The sequence below is a fragment of the Artibeus jamaicensis genome, unplaced genomic scaffold, assembly GCF_021234435.1.
Source record: "Artibeus jamaicensis isolate MK-2021 breed Jamaican fruit bat unplaced genomic scaffold, CSHL_Jam_final contig_233, whole genome shotgun sequence".
Lineage (NCBI taxonomy): Eukaryota > Metazoa > Chordata > Mammalia > Chiroptera > Phyllostomidae > Artibeus > Artibeus jamaicensis.
The window spans coordinates 50,615,897-50,637,976 of NW_026521486.1; the positions used below are offsets into that span (position 1 = coordinate 50,615,897).

General features: G+C 57.7%; 2 protein-coding genes and 1 non-coding gene across 3 annotated transcripts in view; all 3 read left to right on the forward strand.

The window, feature by feature from the left end:
• Positions 1 to 2,371, forward strand: part of ACVR1B (activin A receptor type 1B) — a 37,691-nt gene extending 35,320 nt beyond the window's left edge. Inside the window, exon 10 of the transcript XR_005081394.2 lies at positions 1,626 to 2,371. The gene's annotated coding sequence lies outside the window, so the exon portion shown is untranslated. The remainder of the gene's footprint in view (positions 1 to 1,625) is intronic.
• A 138-nt stretch (positions 2,372 to 2,509) lies between these two features.
• Positions 2,510 to 14,497, forward strand: TAMALIN (trafficking regulator and scaffold protein tamalin). Its single transcript, XM_053662184.1, has 9 exons — positions 2,510 to 5,967; positions 6,312 to 7,443; positions 9,401 to 9,450; positions 10,950 to 11,004; positions 11,109 to 11,211; positions 12,323 to 12,416; positions 12,519 to 12,585; positions 12,786 to 12,852; positions 13,289 to 14,497. The coding sequence occupies exons 2-9, from the start codon at positions 7,213 to 7,215 to the stop codon at positions 13,774 to 13,776; spliced, it is 1,155 nt and encodes a 384-aa protein (XP_053518159.1). The 5' UTR covers positions 2,510 to 5,967; positions 6,312 to 7,212; the 3' UTR covers positions 13,777 to 14,497.
• A 7,277-nt stretch (positions 14,498 to 21,774) lies between these two features.
• LOC119043544 (U6 spliceosomal RNA) lies at positions 21,775 to 21,876 on the forward strand. Its single transcript, XR_005081435.2, has one exon. It is a non-coding gene; the product is annotated as a U6 spliceosomal RNA (small nuclear RNA).
• Positions 21,877 to 22,080: the final 204 nt, after the last annotated feature.

Below are 22,080 nucleotides of genomic sequence, written 5' to 3' on the forward strand. Positions count from 1 at the left end.
GTTTTGTCTTGTAGCATTTTCCTCTTTACACAAAAGAGGGTCTTGATCCTGTTTAGTCACGAGCCACCCAGTCTTGAAGACAGCCTCACTGTTCTCTCCCCCCTCTAAATTGGAGTGCGGATGTGAACTGGGGGGCATCCGTGGCTCTGCGGTGGGAGTCTCCACTGGTCCCTCCGGCATCTTCGGTGTGTAGGCGGCTGTGAACATCTCTGGAGGCTGAGGGAGCCGGGATGAAAGTCCTAGAGTCACAGGATTTCGTGTGTGTGTGTGTGTGTGTGTGGCACCCTGGAGGTCGCCTAGTCACCACCCATCAGACACGCGACTCCCCACGGCGTCCCTGCCATGTGGGGTGGGCCACATGGCCCCGAGCCTCCGTGGTGACACTCGGGAACGCGACTTCCACCTGCAGGCGTCTGCGTGTGCACAGCTGTTACGTAGGGCCAGGCAACCTCCGTGTGACTTCTAATCCAGAGGCGGTTCAGAGCAGCCTTTTCTCTTCCATATAAGGTCCCTGAAAATACTGAAGGCAGCTGTTGTGTTATCATGAATTTGGCAAAGCTGAGAATTTCTGCAGTTAATAAGAGCAAATACTGAAAACTGACTGTGTGCTGAGCAACGTGCCAAAGTTTGCTTTATGTATATTAATTGCTTTAATCCCAAAACAGTGTTTGAGGTGAGCACATGGATGTCTGTCTGCAGATTAGGAAACAGGGTTAGAGAACTCAAGGACATGGTCGACGGGTGAGGTAAACGCAGCTCGGGGGCGGGAGAGACCCTGCGTTTGGGGCGTCCGACCACGGACGGCAGCCCCTTAGCCGTCGCGCGCCCTCCAGCCTCCAGGGTTCAGTGCTCTCGGTGCCAGCCGCCCCCCACTGAACCCAGCCGGAGCCTGGGGCCGGGACAGCGGGTGACGTTTCACCTGGGCATGAGCTGACAGCACAGACTAGAACAAGGGTCCCAGACTGTGCTTGACGCCCGCAGGCCCCATCCCACGGTGCATCTCCAGTCTCAGGTTGGTAAGATCCAGGCACCTTCTTCCTCCGTCCCGCATAAGGGAAGCTGGACTCAAGTATAGAATATCATATGTTTACCCTGTTACATTTTAACCATCGAACCTGCCCTTGGCTCCACCCTCTGAATGGTTGAAAATTCTGGTTATTCTGCAGACTTCTCCATTATTCTCCCATCCGAGACTGTTGGGCCAGAGAAAATCAAGCAATCTACCTTTGGAAGTTGGCTCTAAGTTTGTCATATATGGCCATAACCCAGATTAGCTGCTAATTGTCCTGGGACCCTAGTCATGATTCTTTGATGCAGGAAGGTGACAGCAGAAGCTGAGGTAGCTTGCTGGAGTGGCGGCCGCACCTCCTAGGTGTGCCTGTCTGAGGGAGGGGCAAGCGGCCTGGAGCTAATCTCACCCACTTCTCATCTCACAGGCATGGGCCTGCGGTTCTCTAGGCTGTGGGTTGCAGGTTCAGCTTCATTCTGGAAATCAGAATGCCAGCCATTCTGGTACCTCTTCACGTGCCCTTGAAGGTTATGTGGCCCGGTACTGGAGACCTGACTTCACTTGACCGGTGTGTGCCTGGGCTTTTGTTACACACATTTTAAATCTCTTCCTCCAGGCCGTGTCTTCTGATCGTTGCAGTCTGGAAACTGTGCTGGTTCGGTGCAACCAAAACAGAATTAGTTGAACAGCAGCAGCCTCGAGAGACACTCAGGAACACCGGAGGGGTGCACAAAGAAGGCGGCCGGAGGAGGGCTTCGGATCCAGCCAGGAGTGGTGTGTTACGGTTCTCTGGAGAAAGAGAACCAATAAGATGGGTAGAGAGATATTTTAAGAAATTGACTCGTGATTGTGGGGGTTGGCAAGTCTGAAATCAGGCCGACAAGCTAGAAAGCCAGCAAAGAACTGATGTTGCAGTCTCTGTCCGCGTCCGAGGGCCGTCTGGAGGCAGGGTTCCTTTTCCCTCAGGGACCTTGGCCTCTGAAGGCTTTCAGCTGATTGGATGGAGCCTGTCCACATTTAGAAGGTAATCTGCTTTGCTGAAACCACTGATTTAAATGCTAATCACATCTAAAACAAACCTTTACAGCACAGGTAGCAAACACAAGGCAGCCGAACCAGTCCCTCCACCTTGTTTTATCCTGGCACCTTGTTTCTGCCTGGCGGCAGCACCAAGCTCCTTGCAGCGAGTTAAGAAGTAGTTACATGTATGCAGTCCTAAAGTTACATTCGGCCCCATGAAGGCAGCCGCAAGGCTGATGTGGCCCCCGGTGAAAATGAGCGTGACAGCCCTGCCATACAGCGACTTCCAGATTGGCACTTGACCAAAAACAGGCGTCATTCCCGCAGGAACGTCGGCGGGCGGCCCGTGGTCAGCCGGGAGGGGTTTAAGGAAGGGGGCGGGTGGCCCTGGTTCCGCGTCTGGGGATGCTCTTCGGGAGCCGAGGGCGGGGCTAATGGGGTGGAAAGGTGTGAGCAGCAGTCAGACTAGACTCTGAGTGGGTTATCGTCAAATAAGGGTTTGTTGAGCAGCCTGAGAGCGTCAAGCAGTGGGCAGAATAGACAATCTGGCCCTGCTCTTCTGGACACAGGGTTTGTACAGAGAGAACACAAGGGCAGACTTGGCAGTTTCCGTCACAGTGACACATACTATGTGGCGGGGGGCACGGAGGAGGTGTCGGGGGAGACGGCGGACCGGCGCCCACCCCCGGGGGTGCCCTGCGGGAGCCATGGACTGGGGAACAGATAACTGCGTGGGCTGAGGTCAGCACCGTGAGAGGGTGGACACAGAATGCTCTGGGAATGCAGGACGGATGACAGTGGGTCGAGAGAGGCGACATCTCGTCTGTTTTGCAGTAGACACTGGCCTGCCGATTGCAAGGGGAGGGGTTTAGTTGAAAGGAGTGTGTTGCCGCTCAGAAACCAGAGGTTCAGCGTGGCTGGAGGAAGCCAGTCCGTCGGAGCTGTCACGGGCTCATAGGCAAGACGTCCCCCTGGGGGCCCCCAGTGCTTCCCCTGTGACGGGCTACCCTGTCAGCGATTTTTCCTCTGAGTCTAGACTTGGCCTCCAAATGTTTCTCAACAGCGTGTTTATGTGGAGTTGTCCCACAGAACCTCTTCCTCATTCCTCGTGTAGGGAATAGGCCATTTAAAGCCGGGTTTTCACCAAGGGAGTGATGGGATCCTATACACGCTCGGGGGCAGTCGCAGTTGCGGCGGTGGTGGCAGGGGCAGCTGGAGGACGGGAGACCGCTGGTAGAAGGAACAGGTTTGGGGTGCGAGCAAATGCGAACAGTGAGGGAGAGGGGAGCCGGCCAGTTCACAGTAAACAGAAGAGTCAGCCTGGTGCACGACGCTATCCCCTGGAGGGGGAGCCAGGGATGAACCCCCAGAGGGCGTGCATCTGGGGCCCCGAGAACTGTCGCTTTCTGTCCTAGCTGTACCAGTCCCACAGTGAAGCAGGGTGAGGCAGCGCGCACCCTCTGCCCTAGGAGTGGCACCGGAAGGAAAGCTGGAGAGGCAGCCCTCCCTTCCTTTGACCAGACTGCCCTGTTCAAGCTGGAGACGCGTTGCTACCCCCAGCCCAGGAGGCAGGATGGTCCCTGGCCTCTGGGTGGGACAAGACTTAAGAGGCCACCCATGTCCGACACAGATGAACTGTCATGTCTGCCTTGCCCTGCTCCCAGACCCCCCCTAGAATCAAGTTGGAGCTGTAATGAGTCCACTCCCAGCTGCTAGGCTCCCCCAGCCCCAACACCACACCCAGACACTACCCCGTGGAGACTGTTGAGCAGCAGCAGTCATTCAGAAAAACAGCCGCTCCCTGCCCAGCTGCCCACCGGCTGTCCACGCCTCTCCCAGGGTCATGCAGCTGGGGGCCAGCCCCTCACTCCTGACCAGAGAGCCAGCTGAGCCCCAGGCCGTCTCTCCCCCCCTCCCCCCCTTAGGAGCAGTGGCAGCACCCAGAGAGGAGCCCAAGGGGTAGACCAGCTGTTCCTCGAGTTCTGGGATGAAGTGACCACTAGAGCTCTGACACTGAGCGAGACTCCACAGGGGCCGGAGCTTCTGCAGCTCACCCCCCAGTGCCCCAACTTCCCTAGAACTTGAATAGGTGTCTGGGGGCAAGATCCAGGTTTCCCCACTTCCTCCATGGGGACTCGGGCTGTTAAGTGTCTGGGCAAGGACTTGTGCCAAAGAGAAGGGGGTCTTACCTTGGCCTTGTCCATTAGCTGAGCTCCTGCTGTCTGCCCCCAGCACAAGCCAAGCTCCCTCCTGAGAGCTGAGAGCCAGGGCAGCTGGGGCAAAGGGAAGCCAAACTTGAGGAGCTCATTCTGAAAGCCAGGGACTTGCTCTTGGGAATAAAGTACAGATTGAGCGCAGATGTCTGAGAAGCCGGAGTGGTGGGGCTTTTTCAGGGAGGATTCCGGAGAGAGGAGAAAGGAGGAAGGTGTGTCCTGGTGTGAAGTTGCTGGCAGTGTGCAGCATGCTCCCTCTCCCCCCTGCCCCCCAGGAGTTGTGGGGGATCCATAAACCGGCTGGAATTCCGGATGGAGTCCTGGCACCAACCCTTGTCTGATTAGGTTTTCCACCAAGAGACTCCTGGCCGCCAGAGGGCATTACTGCCCCGTGTTGGGACATCCTGGGCTCCCCATCACCTCCCTGGAGGAACTGAGGAGGTCATGTAGAAGAAGCAGGCGCCAGTCTCTGGGCTGCCAGCGGCTAAATTAAACAGCCTCTGGAGTCAGGAGACGTGGGATGTGGGGGCTGTAGTGCCTGTCCTGCTACCGTCTTTCCCTTCCTGGCTTCGTGTGCCCCCTCCGTTAAAAGAGGGCCTCACTGCATCCTTCCAGACCATAAGACCCATTCCACCTCTGAAGTTCCAGGATACTGGGAGACCATGCACTGAAGCTGACAGAAACTGCCTGGCCTGGCCCAGCCTTCCTCTGGGGTTCTCCAGGGCTCCCCACCTGGCAGGAGGGGACTTGTGTGCCCTCCCCTGGTGGAGGCGGGAAGGCAGCCGGACCTGCAAAGCTGGGGGAAGTCTCCGCCTCCACTTCAGCCTGAAGGAGGAGTATCGCAACAGGGCCATTTTACACACTGGTGCTGTAGACCCATGGCATCCTCTTCTCCGGGTTTCAGGCAGGGAGGTGTCAGTTAGGTAGCCCTTTGGGGCAGGTAGGCTGATGGCCCTTCCCAGAAGAGGTACAAGATGCTCTTTTGTGGGTTCTCTCGGCCATAAGCACAGGAGTACAGAGAACGGAACCGTTGCCTCTCCTGCCTTTGCTCGCCTCCCCACCCCTACCCCACCCCCAGCACAGATGCCGTCTGTCGGGAGCCGGCAGCAGACGGTCCAGGGGTCCATCTGTGCTAATGCTTCACAATAGTCCCATGTTTCCCCACCGACACCCCCTCAGCCCCTCAGCTGATGGCCACTTGGTGATGCCAAGGGGAGAAGTGGGAGGAGGGAGGGGAAGGCACTAAGGGACTCAGCTCTTCGCGCCTGGCAGTCCCTAGTCCACCCCTGCCCCTCATCCAACACGCATCTTGCCATCTGGACTTGTGCAATCACTGAGGGATGGAGAAGCACCCCCTCCACCCACACCTCCTGCAGGGCGGGTGCCTGGGGGCGGGGGAGACAGACACAGAAAGTCAAGGAGACAAGGAAGCAAGGAGACGGAGACAGACCCGTGAACGACAGAGGAGACAGCCTTTCCCGGCTGCCCCAAGTGGACGTGGCCACCTGCCCTCTGTACTCCTCACGCCCGGCGTGTAACGCAGCACTTGTGCAGGCACCACTCCTAGCAGACCGCGAGCCTCTGTGACCCCTGAGCCTACCCAGGACCCGGCATGGAGCGGGGTGAGTGCAGAGAGAATGAAGAACAGCTGAAGAAGACGGTGTTGCAGTGTGAGATTGCAGGCTCTGGAATCAGGCCGCCCGGGTTTGGATCTCAGCTCTGCCAGTGAGTAGCCTAGAGCAAGTTACTTAACCTCCCTGGGCCTCGGTTTCCTCATCTGTCAAAGATGATAATGATACCACCTGTTTTGAAGGGTTGTTATCAGGACCAAATGAGTTAATTTGTGTATGTAAAAGCACATACAGAACAGTGTGCCCAGCACATGATAAATGCTCAGTGAATGTGAGCTGTAAAGGCTAACAGATTTGGGAAGATGGGGGGATGAGGGGACAGGGACAGTGCATCCCTGGCCTCAGCCTCTGTTTAGTGACTGATGTGGTGCTGTGGTGGGTACCTGCTAGTCATGCGACTGGCGGGCCTTCCACTTCCTCCTCTCACTTCTTTTTCAGCCACCACTGACGACAGAGACTTCAGCTGGGCCATCCCCGCCTCTCCCAGGGGGGTGGCCCCTAAGACAGTGTCAGAAAGTAGCTGAGCACACTGCCAACCCTCGGCACCTGCTCTGCTCACGCACATCCCCTTCCCGGTGAGTCAGCTGCACAGTAAGGACCTGTCTGCTGGGAGCTCTGACAGGGAGAAGCCGAGGAGAGGTTTGCTCAGGAGGGGACATTCCTTCCCCCACCAGGGGACAGGCCGGAATTAAGCCCACCGTCTTCTGGGTTTCCACCCCTTCTCTCTCCCCTCGACTCAGGCAGAGGAGGCAGCCTCTCTCACTTACGTGGGGGCAGCTGCGTGGAAGGGAAAGCCCGGCCCTTTCACTCCTCCCTTCAGGGGCTTCTCTTCCCCAGGTACGGCGCCCCTCCCTCTGCACGGCCACGCTGCCTCTCGTCTTGCCTGAAGTCTCCTGCAGCCCAGAGGATCTCATAGCATCTTCCCCTGGGTTTCCAAACCTCCTCACGATGGTCCCTCACTGTCCATCCACCACCAGATGTTCCACGAGTCTCCAAAGCTATCCATCCCCAAATTTTCAAGTCGCATACACAAGCCCCTTCACAGACCACCTCCAGCCTGCCCGCCCCCAGGTATCACTGGCCCCGCCCCGGGGTGCCCCTCCTCCGTGGCTAGATTTCCCCCCATTGAGACCTTCCCCAGCCTGGGCAGGCGTGGGGCTCCCAGCAGCGCCCCCCCCCCAGAGGCGGGGCCTGACGCCCTAGGGGCGAGGCCAGCGGAGGCCGCTCCCCGTCCGCACCCCCGGCCGCCCAGCGGATCCTATAAAGGGAGGCGACAAGCCACCCGCCTGGCTGGCATCCCCGAGCTGCTGCCAGCCCCGCCGCTCGGGGCACCGGAGCCATGACCCTCCGCCGACTCAGGAAGCTGCAACCGAAGGAGGAGGCGTCAGCCGCCGCCCGGGCTCCCGACTCCGAAGTCGCTCCGGCCCGGACCTCGGCCTCCGGCCCCCCTGCGGCAGCCGCCAGCCCGGGGCCCCCCGGGGACGAGCTGTACGCGGCGCTGGAGGACTATCACCCCGCCGAGCTGTACCGCGCGCTCGCTGTGTCCGGGGGCACCCTGCCCCGCCGAAAGGTGCGTCCCACGCTCCCAACTCTCGCGGCGCCGGCTGTGGGAGCCCCCCACCCTCACCCCCAGGGTCCCTTTCTGCAGACCCGCTCCACCTGGCAGCATTCCCCGTCTGTGCCTGCTGAACCCCAGTCGGCCCCCCACCGACCCCCACAACGCTCTGCTTGTGGTCAGAGTACCCCACAGTCTTCCCCAGCCCGCGGACCCCCTCGGCCCTCTCCGTGGAAGGGGCCAGCCTCCAGCCCCCACGGCCCCCACTCCACGCGGCCCGATCTCGCTCCCCTCGCGCCGCCACCCCGTCTGCCTCCTTTCCCTCCTGACCCCCCAGCACCCTCGCCCCTTGTCCGTCCGGCCTGCACGGCCCGCCTCCCCGCGCCCAGGTATCTCGAGACCCCAGGAACCCCTCGCCCGGGCCCCTTCAGTTGGAACAGGGAGGCGGAGAGCCGGGGTGCCGCTGCTCGGACCGGGTGGGGAGGGAGGGCGGCGGATGCGCCCAGTCCGAGAGAGCATTCGCCCCTCCGAGGGGACGCCCGGACGCCTGGGCTTGGAGCCTGTCGCCCGGCCCTGCATCTGAGGTGTGGAGTGCGAGGTCACTGCTCCCTGGACTTCGGCTGGGACCGGACGCGGTAGGAGGGGCCCCAGGGCGCCCGCGGGGCAGGAAGGATGCGGGCCGCGCCCGCCCTCTGAGGCTCCCCTCCTCCGCGGCTCTTCCTCTGGCCCGAGGGAAACCCGAGCTCTCGGAAGGGGGGACACGAGACCCAGGTTAAGGAAAGGAAGCTGGCGGCCTTTCTTCCCTCTGTCCCCCTCCTCCCTCTCTGGCCCTTGGCTCCCCCCCACACAATGAACAGCTTGTTGAGAATTTGCATTTTATGAAAATAGGGTGGAAAGACAAAGGGGTCTCTCTGTGCTGCCCAGTCCTTCCTCCCTGGCCCATTTGGGAACTGTCCTCGCCCCTGAGGCCAGTTGTTGGTTCTGGAAAAAGAGGGCCCTCTTCTCTTCCTAGCCTCGGGGAAGCCTGGGAGCAGGGTTAACGAGGCACCAGTGGGAAGGCCCGGGCTCTCTAGGGCACATGGGAAGAGCACTGATCCGGGGCAGGGCTTCTTCCAAGGGCCAATAATTTAGGGAGGGAGACTACTTTAGTTTCTCAAGGGCCCTGAAGAGGCAGGAACTCTCAGCTCTGTCATTCTCCACTCCAGAGAAAAACAAAATAAAAACAACTCCCAATCACTGTTCTTAGTATAGCGAGACTTTAGGACACGTTTGAGGTCTAAGAGTTTTTGCCCCAGAATGCAGCAAACATGGCAATGTTGAGAGATCCAGGCGGGGCTGACACAGCCGGTCCCCGAAACAGCCCGGACTGTGAAGGGAGTAGCTGGCCCCTCTGTCCCCTGCCTTCCCACGGCCAGGCTGTGATTCCTGGCCCTCCAGACCTGGGCCCGTGACCCCAGCTTTCCCCAGCCACTGTCTGTGGCTGAGAGATGAGGAGAGACTTGACTAGCAGGGGCCTCTGGAGTGCCTTGATAGGCAAGCCCGGGGGTCCCTGCCCCTCTTTGGGACTGTCCGTGGGGAGCCCCTGCCTTGGCTTGGCTTGTCTGGAGTCTAGGAGGCCTGAGCTTTTGCAGACATGCACCCTGGGGGTAAAGACTGTCCTATCCAGATTCAGGGAACCCCTAGCCCCTACCGTGGCCTTAGTGATCCAAGCCTCTGGGCCTCAGGAGGACTGTTATGTCCCTGCAGTTCGAGTTAATGGAGATAAAGCCTAGGGGGAAAGCCACGGAGGGAGCCGATGGTGGCACTCAGTGCGTAGTTTCACCAGCACCAAAGCAGGTTTGGAAACCATAGGGAGTCCAGGGTCTAGGGCTGGGGACCACGTGAGGGACCTCCCAGCACAGGGCTGTCAGCTTCTGCTCAAGGATAACCCTGTCTCGCCTGCTCCTTCCTAACTCTCCATCTTCCTGACCAGGGCTCAGGATTCCGCTGGAAGAATCTCAACCAGAGTCCTGAACAGCAGCGGTAAGTCACCACCACCCCAGCCCCTGCCCTGGTTCAAAGGGTGAGGTGCCTGGGTGGGGGTGGGGGCAGCATGACATAGCATCTCGGCCCAGCCAGGGGCAGTCATTCTCCCACCTTTCCAGCGTGGCTCCCTCACTGGGCCTGAGGTGCAGGTGGGGGTGTGGGCTGTGTGAAGGGGTGGCAAAGGAAGGAGGTAGGGACTTTTGAGTCATCAGGTGCTCCTCAACCCACCCCCAGTCCCTGCACGTTACCCCTCCCAGCTCCAGCAAGCCCCCAAGGGCCCAGACTATAGCCAAGCCGTGTCCAGCTGCTTGAGTCTGGTTGCCCCTGCTTTCAGAATCTCAGTTCCATCCTGTGGCAGCCCTCAGGAAGGCTCTAAGGAGAGGGCAGACATAGCTGCTGATCTCAGGCCCGGCTGCTGTGTCCCATCCCGATTTGGGCCTAGCTTCTTCTAAAATGGATCAGCAGACTACAGCCAGCTGGCCAGATTGGCCTGTTTGGTGCTTGAGCTAAGAGTTGTTTCTCTATTTCTAAAGGGTTGTTTAAAACGAAGAACCATATACAATAGAGGCCGAATGGGCCCCGAACAGAAAGCCTAAAATACTTAGCTACCTGACCCTTTGCAGAAAAAGCTTGCCAACCTTTCCAGAAAACCGGAGAGCACTGAGGCAGACAGAATTCTGAGTCGCCCTGCTGCTGGCCCCAGCACACACAGAGGGTTCAAAGTGGGGAGGAGCTCAAGGTTGGAGCTGGGAGTTACCCAGCATTTGGGGAGTATCTGGGTCAGGCTGGGAGCTGGGGACTTGGGTCTCCAGGGCTTTTCTGAGACTACAAGACATGAAGGGGCCTTTGGCTGCTGCTTTAACTCTGCCTCTGGCTGGGAGGGAAGGAAGGGGGTGGGGGTGGGTAGAGGAAACTCTGGGCTCCCCCAGCAGGCGAGGACCTGGAGCGGCTCCAGACCATTGTGTCCAGGGGGCAGGCCTTCAGTGCGGGAAGGGGCAGCTTTGAGGCTCCCCTCCCCCCAGCCCTCACATCTGGTGGGCTGGCCCCACTGCAGCTGGGAGGAGCAGCTGTGGTCTGGGCTCAGCCTCGTGACCGGCCTCCCGGGGGTGGGGCCAGCCCTCTCCCCAGGGCTGTGGATAAGAGGAGGCTCTAGGCTGGGGCTGAATTTGGAGCCTCAGCTACTCAGTAAGTTGTGCTCTGGGGCTCACTAGGAAGGAGGAACTGGCTGGAACATTCAGCTAGTCCACCCACTCTGGGGGCTGGACATACCGGAGGCTGGATTGATTCCCTGCTGCTGGATGAAGCTGATTTCAGCCAGGCGTGGGGAGGGACATTCCAGTAACCTGCGATGGGAGCGAGTTGTTGTTGGGAAGCGAGCCCTGACAGGGTGTTCTGGAGCAAACTCCAGCATCGGTGGAGGACCATGGTCTGGAACTGCCATGCTGCCCTTTGAATTCTAACCGTCTTGATGAGATGGCCCTCTGTGTCTCCTTCAGGAAAGTGCTGACTTTGGAGAAGGAGGAAAACCAGACCTTCGGCTTTGAGATCCAGGTGGGAGAAGCCGGGTGTGGAGCAAGTGAGGGGTTGCGAGGCCAGTCTGAGGAATGGGTGGACCCCCGCCAACCCAGGGCTGAGGGTCCCCTTGTTTGTTACAGACGTATGGCCTTCACCACCAGGAGGAGCAGCGTGTGGAGATGGTGACTTTTGTCTGCCGGGTTCATGAGTCGAGCCCTGCCCAGCGGGCTGGGCTCACACCAGGTGGGGCCTGAGCTTAGAACACGGGGCTCTGGGAAGTGGGTATAACCTTACTCCCCAGCAGAGTGGGTGAGAAACCGCTTCTAAAATCGATTCCCCTTCTTTGTCCCATTCTGAGAAGGCCAGAAAGGAGAATGGCTGGATTCCAGGCTTTAGATTCAGGTGAATTTACCATTTACTGTGTGATCTTAAGCAGTCCCATGGGTAAATGGGCGCAGTAACTCGTCCTCACGGTACAGCATGGTGAGGGGGTTCCCTGGACACAGAGCCAGGGCCTGGGCGGGAGTTGGGGAGGGAGTAACATTCCATTAGATCTGCTTGATCTTGGGGATCAGGGCCTATCCGGCCACTGACTTGGCCCAACTCTGGGGTTTCTGTGTCACACCTAACTAGGAAATCATACCTCCAGTAGGAGACCCTTGCGATGGGCCAAATCTAGAATCCCAAGTTCCAGGGAGGGGCAGCCTGAAACTTCACGAACTGGCCCCCACCCACGTTCTATCGCCGTTTTCTTCCTTTGCCCACTTACCAGCAGCCCTGGTACCGCTGGTAGCCAAGTGGTATATTGCAACTTTGCAAAGCAGTTTCACACCAACCCTCCCTCCTGCTCCCGGAGGCAGGCACAGCAGGGATTCACACCCCCTTGTGACAGATGGGAGATGAACCCTCAGAGCTGGTGGCTCATCCTGCCCGAGGTCAGGGGGCTCTGTAGCCGCATGGGGTCTGGGAAGCTCTCAGGCCTGGGGCCAGCACTAGTTCTTAGCTGGATGCCACTTACCCTGCCCCCTTCCTGTCTTGACTGGGTCTCCTGACAGCCCGTGGGCTAGACTGGAATAACCAACCCTGGGGCGGCCCAAGGCCAAGGGGCGGAGGCTCAGCCTTTGGGGACAGGGCTTCCTGAAGGTGGAATGAAGGTGCTGGTTTATGAGGGCCCTGGTCCCAGGGCTGGGGTGCTGGGCCTGGACAAGTTCTCTGGGTAATGGTGAGGAGTGGGGAGCGGGCCGTTCAGGAGTATTCTGTGGTCGTTACTATCCCTGCCCTCTCTGGCTAAGGTATGGGCTTGAATTCTGTAATGACCCGTGGAGCAGACGCTGACCCCCTGTCTTCCTGGCAGGGGACACCATCGCCAGTGTCAACGGCCTGAATGTGGAAGGCATCCGGCATCGAGAGATCGTCGACATCATTAAGGCATCTGGCAACGTTCTCAGGTATGTCCAGGTGCCAGGGTCCTTGTGACTCCTGATTGAGCTCAGCCTGTCTTGGTGTTTCCGCTGGGGGCTCACTCAGCCTCTGACTCCCGACCTCCTCAGGCTGGAAACTCTGTATGGAACGTCAATTCGGAAGGCGGAGCTGGAGGCTCGTCTACAGTACCTCAAGGTAAAGCAGCCCAGAGTCTGTCAGCTTCTTCCCTCCTCTTCCTGAGCCCCTGCCCGGCATGCCCTACTCTTCCCAGGGGGTCGGAACCTCCTTTTAACCTCAAGTTTTCCTCTGTGCACTGCCTGATCGCTCAGTCTGCACCCACCCCCTGCTAGTTTCTGGCTGGCTCCTGACGATGAGGCGGGTGGTGTCTCTTGCAGCAAACCCTCTATGAGAAGTGGGGAGAATACAGGTCCCTAATGGTGCAGGAACAGCGGCTGGTCCATGGTGAGTACACTGGGGGGTGAAGGGTAACTTGCACCCCTACCGATGCCCTCATGCTCTCAGCTATGCTTCCCCTCCGAACGCTGGGTTACTGCCCCCCTCCAAAGTGAAGAAAGGTTTGTTGAGCTACTACTGTGTGGGCTGATGCACACCCATTTTTAGTTCATCTTCAGTAGTCCTCTGAAGGTAAGTATTAGATGCACCGTCTCCGTATTACCGATGGGAACGCCAAGGCTCACAGAGCACGGCTCAGATCTCTTCCGCGGCTCATGGCGTAGCTGGTCCTCCTAAGGATTTGAGTGCATATCTGTTTTACAGACAGAGAGGTGGCGCTCAGGGTTGTGACTTGCCCAGGGCCACAGAGATGGTTACTAGGATGTTGCTGAGGTCTCCCACTGTGCCCTCTGATGGCTCACCCTCTTGTCTCCTGCCCCTGCAGGCCTCGTGGTGAAGGACCCAAGCATCTACGACACTCTGGAGTCCGTGCGCTCCTGCCTATACGGAGCTGGCCTGCTCCCAGGCTCGCTGCCCTTTGGGCCCCTGCTGGCTGCACCTGGGGTCCCCCGTGGGGGCGCCCGGCAGGCTGGGGGTGACCCCGATGACTCCGTCTACCATACGTGCTTCTTCGAGGGCGCCGAGCCGCCTGCTCCTCCGCCACCCCCAGTCCGCTCGCCCGGCCTAGGCCCACCTGAGACCCTGACCTGCGGGCTGCGGGCAGGGCTGAGCCGTAGCGCCAGCGTGCGGTGTGCGGGCCCCGGGGGCGGCGGTGGCGGGGGCATGCCAGGCGCGCTCTGGACTGAGGCCCGAGAGCAGGCCCTTTGTGTCCCTGGCCTGCGCAAAGCCAAGTATCGCAGCTTCCGGCGGCGGCTGCTCAAATTCATCCCTGGACTCAACCGCTCCCTGGAGGAGGAAGAGAGCCAGCTGTAAGGGAAGGGCGGGAGGGGAGGTATTTATTTATTTATTTGTTCCAGCCAGTGCAAAAAGAGAGGGGGGTTGGGGGCTCAGGCTGGCTCCGGGCCCAGGAGAGGGACCCCAGGAGCCCAGAGCAGTGGGAGAGGGTCCTTGGCAGCCCAGCTGGCCTGCTAGGTTCCTGGCTTGTCTCTGCCCAGCAGTAAACCCAGGCCACAGACCCCTTTAATCCTCCTCCTGAAACCATGGGAGGAGTTGGCACAGGGGAGAACCCGGCAAGCTTGGGGTTGGGAGAGGTTCGGGGACCAAAGATGGGGTGTGCGGTCCTACATCTGAGCATTGGTGCCTTGTGGCCTGTGCAGGAAAACTCCTTCAAGGGGTTGGTGACCCTGCCCCGTGAAGCCCTCTCCTCAGCTTTACTCGCTCCCCTTGGCCTTGGGGAGAAAGGGCCTATTGCGGGTAGTTCCCCCACCTTCCATACACACACCCAAACAGGTCCATTTAACCGGTGGGCCCCCCAGGGGGCCTGCGGTGCTGGTCTCCCTCACTCCTGGTCTTGATCCCTAAGGTCTTGGCCCCTCCCAGGGGCCTGTACGTTGGGTCCCGCTGGGCAGAGGTCCTGGGTTCTCTACCCTTTGGGGGACAGAAACAGGCGTGTCGGGGTGGGGTGGTGGCAGCACAGGCCATTCCATTTCGCACATTGTTGCTTCTGAACCACAAACTGTATAAAATTGATGTTTTTTTGCACCTGTGTCAGTGTGGTGACTGCCTGGTGGGGAGGACTGGGCTTGGCGGCTCCGCCTCCCCCATACCCCCGCCCCCAACACACACGTGCGCACACACAAAAGCTGTGTTTCACATCTTATTTACTTGGAACCTGCAGCCAGGGAAATGGTCTGGGTTTTTAACCCACATGTACGGGCTTGAACGGGAAGCCCCACGCCCTTCTCGGAACTGAGCCTCTTGTCTCCGTGCATCTTGGGCCTCCCTCCCCAAATACCTACAGCAGGTGGAGGCCAGGGCTCATCTACAGTCCTTACCTGTCCTTGTATAAATGACTGTGCTTGGCACTCTCTCTTCCCAGGGGCTGGGGTCTCCTGCAGAGGAGACCTTAGCCATCACCCAGCTGACCTGTGACAGGCCCAGGCACTGATCACTCCGTAGCAGTTTCCCAGCACCCTCAGATAAGATTTCTAGCTGACCTCTGCCTGCCTCATTTCCTTGTCTTCCTTGGTCCCTGCTCTGGCCACCTCGTTGTACGAGGCACACTTCAGATTCACGCCCCTCAGGAGCCTCGGCACCTGCTCCTCCCATCACCGGCTCCTTCAGTCTTCAACTCGGCCTCCCAAAGGTCTTGCGGCCCAGCCTGGCATACAGTCCCACCCTTCGCAGTGAGGGTGCCCTGGTTTATTTCCATCACACTGCTCATCAGCATCTGAAACTGTCTGGATTTTTGTGGGCTTTGTGTCTCACTTGGCCCCTCCCCATGAGGATGTGGTCTCCTTCTGCACAGGGCTTAGGGAACTGTTCTTTTTTCCTTTTTTAAAGATTTATTTACTTTTAGAGAGAAGAGAAGGGAGGGATAAAGAGAGGGAGAGAAACAGAAACGTGGACGGGTTGCCTCTTGCACGCACCCTGCCTGGAGCTGAACCCACAGCCAGGCACGTGCCCTGCCTGGGAGTCAAACCGACGACCTTTCGCTTTCTGAGACAACACCCAACAACCGAGCCACACTAGTCGAGGCACCTTTTCTGTCTTATTCACTGCCTCATTTCTTGCCTAAAACTAGTGTATAGTAGAACATGAGTAAATACAGTGTGTGCTCAGAATCTCTAAGTGACCTGTTTAGGGTCACACAGAAAGTAAGTGGCACCCTGGCCAGGCCGCAGACTTGGTTCGAGCATCGTCGCAATATGCCAAGGTTGTGGGTCTGATCCCCGGTCAGGGCACATGCAAGGATCTACCAACAAGTGCACAAATGAGTGGATCAACAAATCGATATTTCTCTCTCAATTTTTAAAAACTAAAAAACAAAAAAGTAAGTGGCAGGGCTGGGCCTGAGACTTGAGACGCACACGCACCAGAACTCCTTCCCGACAGTGTGACCCAACATCCAGGGGGCGGCTGTGAGAGGCCTTAGCAGCAGCCTCTCCCAGCCCGGCTGACTGTCCCTCCGGCACCACTGCGCTTCCTCCGTGGTGGGCTCCCCACTCCCTCCCTTCCCCCTGGGCCATCCCTACACACAGCAAGCGGTCAGGGTGAGCCTTCTAAAAAGGCAATCAGATCACAACCCTTCTCTGCTTAAAACCCATTATGACTTCCCCTGGAACAAAGGAATGAGATCCAAACTGTTTCCCATGGCTTACCCACAGCATGGTGTCCCTCTGGACAGACAAATTACAACAAGGCTTCCCTTCCTCTGAGTTGCAGCAGCCACCCAGGCCCAGCAATTTCACATCAGGAGCCCTGATGCATGAGAACCTCCAGTATCTGCTCCCTGCCTCTTTCTTCAAGCTCAGATGGTTTCTCCTTCCATGTCACTTTATCATGTTTAAGCCACACTATTCTCTCCAGTCCTATTCCTCAAATATGCCAAGCTCTTTCCTGCCTCTGGCCTTTGCCCACGCTGTTTTCTCTGCCTGGAATACGGTTCTGTCCAAGGCTGATTCCTCCTTCCTCAGGTCTCAAGCTTAATCGTCACCTCCTCAGAGACGTTTCCCTGATCTGATCAGAAGCAGTTCCCTGGCCCCATTATTCTTTCTCTTGAGCCCTCCCTCCCTTTTTCTTTCTTTATAGCAGTTAGAACTGATTGGTAATTTTCCCGACTTTTGCATCTGTATTGTGCCTTCCTAAGGCAGGAAACTGCCTCATTTACCTTGTACCTCCAGGGCCTAACAGCTTGGCACACAGCAGACAATAGATGGGAATGCCTCTTTGGGGCCAGCCCTGTATAGGGGTGACCACTGCCCCCCCCCACCTCTCAGCCCTTCCCCTGCCCCATTTGGAGTTGGCCTCTGTGGGCCCCTCTCACACAGTCCCTTGGGGGCTGGGTGTCAACTCCAGCCGAGGCACCTGCACCTGGCTGCCCTACCTTCCCTGGTCCAGGGGAGCGAGGCCATTTGATTAAGAAAATGGAGCTTCCCTAAGCTCTCTGTTTGAACAGCTGCTCTGCTGTGATGACAAACAGCCACTCCCAGGGGCTCAGGTCTAGGGGAGGGGCCCCCATCTTTGTTCCCAGAGCCCAGGGCGATCAGGAGACCAGATGCCTGAGCATAACTGCCACCTCACTGGGGGCGGGGACTGAAAGGGCCTCCCTGGCTTTCTCCTCCCGGAATAGATGCCCGGCCACTTTCCTACCAGCTGGTTCTCCCCACATCCCGCCCCCAGGCAGCTTGTCTCCGGTAGTGAAGTCAGCACTCCCTGCCCAGGCCGAAGGGGGCTCCTGGCTAGCCACTAGCTGTGTGTGCCCTCAGAGGACGGAGAGGGGGTACCCAGGGTGGGGCTGGATCCCAGCTCTCAGCTGATGGGATGATGGCAGCAGCACAGCAGCCTCCTGCCGTGTAGGTGGGTGACAGGGAGTGACTAATGTGTGAGCTGCGATGCTAAAAATTAATGCGGGGATCGTGTTTGGCGGAGGGGTGGGGGTGGGTAGGAAAGGAGCAAGGACTTGCAATACTGTGTGGTCGTTATTTCCCCTGCCCTGCCTCCCCTCCTTCACCTCCAACCAGCCTTCTGGGCCTCTCAGAGCCTCAGAGGACTTTAGGGGAGCCCTTCCCCCTCCCTAGCACAGAAGGGAACCCCGATAATTCCAGAGAGGAGGAGAGTAGACAGCACACCAGGCCTTGGGCATGAAGGGAGGACACGGCCCTGCAGACGCAGTTCTGGTCTGAGGCCCCCACACAGCCCCGAGGCTGCTCCATCTCCTCAACAAGGCAGCTGCCCTGTCCTGAGACCCGCTGTTCTTTCCCCTTTGCCCAGGAGTAGTGGGGGGAACAGAAGCAGCCAGTGCACAAAGGCCCCCACCAGCAGGCCAGAGTTGGGGAACGGTGCTGGTGGCAGCCATACCTTACGGGAAGGCCGGGGGAGCCTCGCCCTCAGCACCTGCTGTGGACCCAGCACTGTGCTAAGTCAGCGCTTCCGCATCCGTCACCCCACTCAGGCCTCACAGCGTATCTGAGAGCCATGGATCGTGTCCCATGTCACAGATGCAGAAACTGACACTAGAGAGGTTAAGGTAGCTGGTACCTGGCAGAGCCAGCATCCTCTCATATCTGTTTGTCTCTAGAGCCTGGATTGGGGAGCGGGAAGGCTTCCTGGCGGAAGGAGCGTGAGGGCAGGGTCAAGATGGGAAAGAACTCTTTACGGGAGCTGAATCTTTAAAGCTGAGGGACTCACTTTGGCGGGGAAGGTGGGAGCCCAGAGTGTATGTGAAAGGCGGGACCTGAAGGAGCGGGTCTGAGATGGGCTAGACAGCAAAAGGAGGAGAGGGTGGGGTTCCGCGGGTACGAGCGCTGTCCTGCAGCCAGGCAAGACCGCTCCCATCAATTCGGGGGGCGCTTGGCACCAGGTTCCAGGGACCACACAAGAGGCTTGGGTTTGGCCACAAGCTTTGTTGACCCGCATCAGGAACCCTGTTAGGAGTGAACCTCACACTCCAGTTTTGCTCATAGACAAACCAGAGAACTTGAGCTGAATGGCAGCAGAAGTGAAACAGTAGAAGGCACTTTCTGCTCACCAGTCAGTCGCTCACGAAGGTGGGGAACTTGGAGGCTGTGGGGCTCCCCAAGGGTCAAGAGAAACGTCAGGCTGCTGTTGGGAGGCTGCCTGGTCCCACAGTGATGTCTGGATGGGGTGACCTAAAGGAGGAAGTGACGGGCTACAAGAAGCCAGAGAGAGGGGAACATGGGGCTGTGGAGAGGACAGGGGACGGAGGGGGCTTCCTCAATAGGATAAAGTAGCCAGGAACTGAGACATTCACTGTTGGGAATTCACTGTAGGGTGAGTAGAGCAGATGCCCCTGACCCCTGGTGGTGACCTTGGGACATTGCACCTCGGCTCTGACCTGACAAACCAGAGTGGAGCAGCAATTGAATTCTGGGAAGGCAGCTCTCCCTCCTAGAGCCCACCTCTTCTGCCCTTCCTCAGCCCTGCCCCAGGCGCAGAACGTGGTCTCCTCTCAACCTGACAACCCATCCCAACCTCTCTGACACTCTCGGAGCCTGGCATCAAGTGGGCAGGCAAACAAGACTGACGGAAGGCAGTGTGTCTGAATAGATTAACAGTGAGTCCAGAGCTTCAGTGATCAAGCAAAACTTATGTTGACCAACACACCTTCTCTGTGTGGAAGCCCACATGGTCTAAAGGCTCATGGGCTGGGGCGTGGGGAGAGGGGAGGAAGCATACTCACAAAACTCTAAGACAAGACAAAAAATTTTGCTCTAAGGGAGACCCTGCCCCCAATCACAGTGAATATACTGTTCTGGGAGCTTAGCCTTTCAGTAAAGAACAAACAAATGTATTCGAAAAGTAAAAATTATGGGAATACTGCCCCTCTGGGCCTCGTTCCTTGCTGCTACCCCACAGAGTCACTTAACAGCTCCCCTCAGAGCCGGCCAGGTCCACTGAGCACCGCTGTACCCCTCCCCACCCTGTCAGAGTGACAGACCACCCAGGTCCCACCTGTAGCTCTCACTAATCTCACTCTGACTGAGGAAGGTGGTCTCCGTTGAAGTGAAAGCAAGACTGATGATAACCAACCATTGCACCAAATTGCCAAGGGGCCCACGTAACAGTAGGTAGGACTGTCCCTCCCCTTAGGATGGATTCCGGAGTTCTGAGGTGCATTGGAGCATTGGTATTTTTAAGAACACCCCAGATGCTCAGTAAGGATTTATGGACTGGATGTTGAATGATTTTGGAGAGCTCTGGTCTCCCTCCTCCTAGAACCCAGGCACACCAAATACTGCCAGAGCTCAGGCCCCTCTGAGGTTGTCCCCTTGTCATCCTCCAGCAGCTGAGGACCTGTGCCTCCCACTTCACAGAGCCACTTCGGGCGTCACCGTGGGGGTAAGTTTTAGTGTGTGCGGTGGCCATCACCCCACAGGCTAGGAGTTTCGGGTGGGGGGCAAAGAGATCCCATTAGACATCTGTTACAGGCAGGGGTTGGGGCACAACCCAGGTATCCAGGACTCGCTGGGTCTAGCCGATGCTCAGGGGTGAGGGGAGGAGAGAGAAGGCTGGGGCTGAGCAGGGGTTCAAGTCTAGACCAACAGTTGGGGATCAGCAGGGAGAGGCCAGGTGGTTGGTGGTTGGTGGCTGTGCCCCGTGGAGAGCAGCCCCATGAGCTGCTAAGGGGCTGCAGGACTGACCTTGGAGTTCTAGGCTTGGTTGAGTGGGGTGCAGGGGGGGTGGAAGGAGCTGGATGGAGTCAGCTGGGCACCCTCCTCCACACTTTCGCCCAGCATGAGGCTGAGGGCTGAAATTGCAGAGGCAGTTTCCAGTCTGGGGGCGCAGCTGCCATTAGCTGGGGCGGGGGTGGAGATGGGGACTCTGGGTGGTGTTTGGGAGCTGGAAGGGAAACAGTTGGCAAAGCCCGAGTGAGTAACTGCCTCTCCCGAGCAGCAAATCTTGCCGCTTCAGGAAGTCCCACAGACATTCTGCACCCCCTCCCTCGCCCACGCCGGGACCTTCTCCTTGCCCACGCCTACCGGCACCTCCTCGCTTAGCTCACACCTCACTCTCCCGGCCGCCCGAGCACACTTGACCCCGTCACAGATACCCACACCGTATCCACCGGGCAACCACCCCTGAGGGTTCTTCCTCCCTCCCTTGCCTCACAGCATCTCCACGCCGTCAGACCTTCAGAGTCCAGGCAACAAAACTCCGCGCTCCTCCCGGTTCCCTGGGTCTCCGAGGGTGGGGGTGGCGTCGGGGCCTTGGGCTGTGGATCCAGCAGTTTTGCAGACCTTTGGGGAGGCGTCGCCCTCTTCTGGGAAGATTCCGGTACTGCTTCACTTCTTCTTCCTCGCATCCTCGCGTCCTTGCCCTGCCTGCCTTGTTTCAGACCTCCCTTGTCCCTCTTGGGCTGCTATCCGTCTTCTTTCTTTGACCTAAATCCTGGAGGACACAGAATATATCCTGGTCCCAGCTATGCTGCAAACTATCTGAGTCCCCGACTCCCTGAGGCTTGGGTTCCTACCCTGTGAAATAGCAGCTGTGAAGACTAAGTGCAAGACAGTGAAAGAGGACAGTTGGTAAACCCACAGGGAGTATCCAGGTACGGGGTGTGATTGTTGTAAATGCCAAGGGCGTTCTCTCCTGCCTTCCTGGGGTTAATAATCTCCCCCCCCCGTCCCTGCCTAGCCCACAGTGGAAAGAGGGCATCACTCATCCATCCTTGGAGGGCAACACAGTTTGATGTTTTGCCAAACTCTGCGTGCTGTTTTATGTACTGAGCCCCTTTTTTCTCCAAGTGCACGATTCTTAATTAAAAATCTGGATTCTGGAGTCAGGCAAACCCAGATTTAAGTCCCTACTCTGTGACTTTATATTTCTGTCGTTGGGCAAACTGCATCACCTCTACCTTTCTCAGCCTCAGTTTCCTCATCTGCAAAATGGCAATAATGCCAGGAATACCAGTTTATCAGCCTGTGACTAACCCCCAGACACAGCCAGCTCAGCACTTGCTAGTCGATGTTAACGAGTTTGTATTCGGAGCAGGACCACGAGCAGCCGCATGGCCTGGGAGGTGTGCCCGCTCTCCCTCTCACGCGCGCCATAGCAGTGATAAAGGCGCCCAAAGTTTGTCACCCCGAAGTGGTGCCTTTCGAGGTATTGATTTTAAACTGGTTATTAAGAAACAAAAGATGGTGTCAGGTGGATACTAGACTTATTGGAGTGATCACCTTGTAAGTTATATAAATGTCTAGTCACTATGTTGTAGTTCTGAAACAAATATAATGTATGTCAACTGTAATTGAAAAATAAAAATAATGAATTTAAAGAGAAAAAGAAACAGTGCTCACTTCGGCAGCACGTGTATTAAAATTGGGCCAATACAGAGAAGACTGGCCCCTGCGCAAGGATGACACGCAAATTCCTGAAGCATTCTATATATATATATAATATTTTATTTGTTTCTTTTTAGAGAGGGGGAAGGGAAGGAGAAAGAGAGGGAGAGAAACATCAGTGTGTGGTTGCCTCTCATGCACCCCCTACTGGGAACCTAGTCTGCAACCCAGGCATGTGTCCTGACTGGGAATCGAACCAGCGACCCTTTGCTTCACAGGCCGTGCGCAATCCACTGAGCTACACCAGCCAGGT

Excerpts from the sequence above, each read along its gene's own strand:
- TAMALIN (XM_053662184.1), top strand. The coding sequence starts at position 7,213 with ATGACCCTCCGCCGACTCAGGAAGCTGCAACCGAAGGAGGAGGCGTCA. Across the intron at positions 12,417-12,518 it reads GCATCTGGCAACGTTCTCAG|GCTGGAAACTCTGTATGGAA; the intron begins GTATGTCCAGGT and ends CGACCTCCTCAG. Across the intron at positions 12,853-13,288 it reads GGAACAGCGGCTGGTCCATG|GCCTCGTGGTGAAGGACCCA; the intron begins GTGAGTACACTG and ends CTGCCCCTGCAG.